Source organism: Carya illinoinensis, chromosome 15 (assembly GCF_018687715.1).
Source record: "Carya illinoinensis cultivar Pawnee chromosome 15, C.illinoinensisPawnee_v1, whole genome shotgun sequence".
Classification (NCBI taxonomy): Eukaryota; Viridiplantae; Streptophyta; class Magnoliopsida; order Fagales; family Juglandaceae; genus Carya; species Carya illinoinensis.
The window spans coordinates 15,350,827-15,353,588 of record NC_056766.1 but is presented as its reverse complement, the minus strand read 5'-3'; the positions used below and the strand labels follow the sequence as shown (position 1 = coordinate 15,353,588).

The 2,762-nt window shown below is 40.6% G+C and overlaps 1 protein-coding gene across 3 annotated transcripts; it reads left to right on the top strand.

Annotated features, from left to right (window-relative positions):
* The first annotated feature begins 635 nt into the window (after positions 1-635).
* LOC122295645 (calcium uniporter protein 4, mitochondrial-like) lies at positions 636-2,762 on the top strand. Of its 3 annotated transcripts, none has more exons than XM_043104737.1 (3): positions 636-738; positions 777-1,401; positions 1,925-2,762. In XM_043104737.1, exons 2-3 carry the CDS (start codon positions 790-792, stop codon positions 2,417-2,419), a joined length of 1,107 nt encoding a protein of 368 aa, XP_042960671.1. In that variant the 5' UTR covers positions 636-738; positions 777-789; the 3' UTR covers positions 2,420-2,762. The 3 variants fall into 3 exon arrangements, with proteins under 3 accessions (XP_042960671.1, XP_042960669.1, XP_042960670.1); XM_043104736.1 differs by having other exon boundaries at positions 705-718; positions 757-1,401; XM_043104735.1 differs by having other exon boundaries at positions 683-1,401.

Here is a 2,762-nt window from a genome sequence, read left to right as displayed (position 1 = left end):
TATTCTAATTAATTATTAAACGAATCAAAACATGCAACACAACACAATCTATTATTTAAATGAGTTAGATTTTGGTTTGAAATTTTAACACATTTAACTTAACGGGATGAGTTTGGATGGATCCATATAATCGAATATCCATGTTTTGACCTTGCACGAACACGAATTATCGTCCTAAAAAATATATGATCTATTTTATTTTATAAATACAGTATCGATCATGGTATAATAATAGAAGTAATTATATGGATTAATTACTTGTTAAGGTCCGGGGAATCTGGTTGAATTTTTCATGTATTTTAGCTATTGGCAAGAGAATCTGTCTCTTCCCCTGAGAGAATCTCTTTGCCGTAAGAGAATCTTCCTGATTTCCGAAATTCCGTTTAGGCAGAACCTTTCATTTTACTTCCAAACTTGGAGGACGAGCGATAAGGGAATCCTTTTTCAGCTTTTTCTTTTTATTAAAAAAACTTAATTACCTCTTTAGAGAAAAAAATAAAAAAAATAAATTTAATTACCTAATTTCCTAAAATTACTTCTCAGAGCCGCCGTAATAAAAAAAGGTTGAAGGAAAAAAGCGACAAATTACGTCCGCGTTCTCCGCTTTTAAAAGCTTCTCGCTCTATCTTCCTCTTACGTTAGACCCTTATATATAGCTGTAACGCTCCCTCTGGAATTCTCAGGCTTTGAGCTCCAGCATTACGGAATTAATCGCAAACTCTCTCTCTCTCTCTCTCTCTCTCTCTCTCTCTCTCTCTCTCTCTCTCTCTCTCTCGCCCCTTCACTTCAATGGCGTGTCGGAAAACGCTAACGAAGCGTCTGTTTGACGGTTGTAGAGTTACATCGACGTCGGTGACCCTAGAACACCCGCTGATCTCGTCTCCTTCGGTTCGGATCCTAATTGTCCCTCCAAATGCTTCCAAAACAAACTTCCACCGCGAGTACATCACTTCGTCGGACTCTGCAGAGAAGGGATTTTTCCGGAGATTCTTACACCGGAGGGCCGCCAGCAACGATTTAGCTTCGAGGCTCCCCGAGTTTCTATCCCTTCCCGTCGGGGACAGGCTCCGGGAGACCCTCAGAACCATCAACATTACTGGCGATCGTCTCAGGCTCGACGGCCTGAGTTCGCCGGCGACTAATCCAGCAGTCTCGGCCGATAGTCGGTACGGTGTCTCCGTCCACGACGCGAGAAAGATCCTGAGGCTCACACAAATGGAGAAGCTGAAAGCAAAGCTCAGGGAGATCCCGAAAAGCTCGATTTCGTACTCTGAGTTTGTGCGAATCTGCATAGAAGGTTGTGATCAGAACGCTGATCAAGGCCTCGAGTTTGCCAAGACGTTGGACGACTCCGGAAACGTCATCGTTTTGGGAAACGCAGTGTTTCTCTGGCCCGATCAGGTAGAAAACTTCTCCGGTCCATTCTGTCCTTATTATACGGGTTGGGTTCAGTTACAGTTCGACAAATATCTGTCGCGGCACACATATTTATGGCTCAATTAATCTCTTTTTCTTAGGCCATAAAATAAATTTTTTCTTAATTTTAAAATAAAAACTCAGTCATAACAAATAAACAAAAATCTTATATATAATTATTTGTATATATTTTACGTACATTTTATTAATATGATTAACTATATTATTTTTTTAATATAAAATATTTATTTTAACCAAATATACTAAAAAAAATATGTAATAGAATTCTAAAATAAATTTTCACATTATTTATTATCTTCCGCTTGAATTTTTCGGATGATATTAAATTCATATGTCTACTTTTCTTTTATTTAGAAATCCAAATCCGATTATGATCTGGAAATGATGCTGCTCTGTTTATAATATATGAAAGGTCGGTGTTGCCCCCTCGTAGTTTTGGAAAATGACAATCTGTAATTTTCTTGTGTTTGTATTTGAATATATATAGGTGGCAAAGTCAATGGAGACACTAATTTCTCAAACAATAGCCAATCCGAACGACCCGAGAAGAAAAGAACTGGAAGAGATGGAGGCCCGAAAGGCCATGATCGACCGCAAAGCAAGGTCTTCGGTCATGGGCGAGCTCTGCTGCGGGCTGGGGTTCCTTCTGGCCCAGGCCCTGACCTTCATGAGGCTGACCTTCTGGGAGCTTACCTGGGATGTCATGGAGCCCATCTGCTTCTTCACTGCTTCCCTTGACTTCGCACTCTGCTACGCCTTCTTCCTTCGAACCTCCATCGAACCCTCCTTCAGGGGCTACTACCAGTGCCGATTCATGGCCAAGCAAAGAAAACTTATGGCTCTACACAACTTCGACTTCGACCGGTACAATGAACTCCGCAAAGCCTGCTATTCGAGCTCCTGTTCTTCGATTCCCAACGCCCAAGCTTTTTCGCCCTTGGGTCACGCAGCAGAGGGGTTCGTTGGTGCCATGCATCGTTGAAGAGAAACGTACAGGAAATTTTTCGGAGTAATTAATCAATAAATGAGTGAATTCCTTCAGGGATCAAATCGGTTTTGGTTCCGCGAGTTTTAAGAGTTTTCCCGACAGAATGATCAAGGGTTTTTGAGCAACATCACACACACACACACATATATATCTATATATAATATATATATATATATATATATATAGAGCCTGAGGTTGTATATATAGCTGAAGAGTTGTTCGTACGGCTTTCCGACTGGAGGTATGCTTGTAAAGTGGTCGGCCGATCTACCTTTGTAAAGAACCTAAAAGCCGTATGATTTCAATGAAAAAATATAACAAGCCTTTTATCACACCA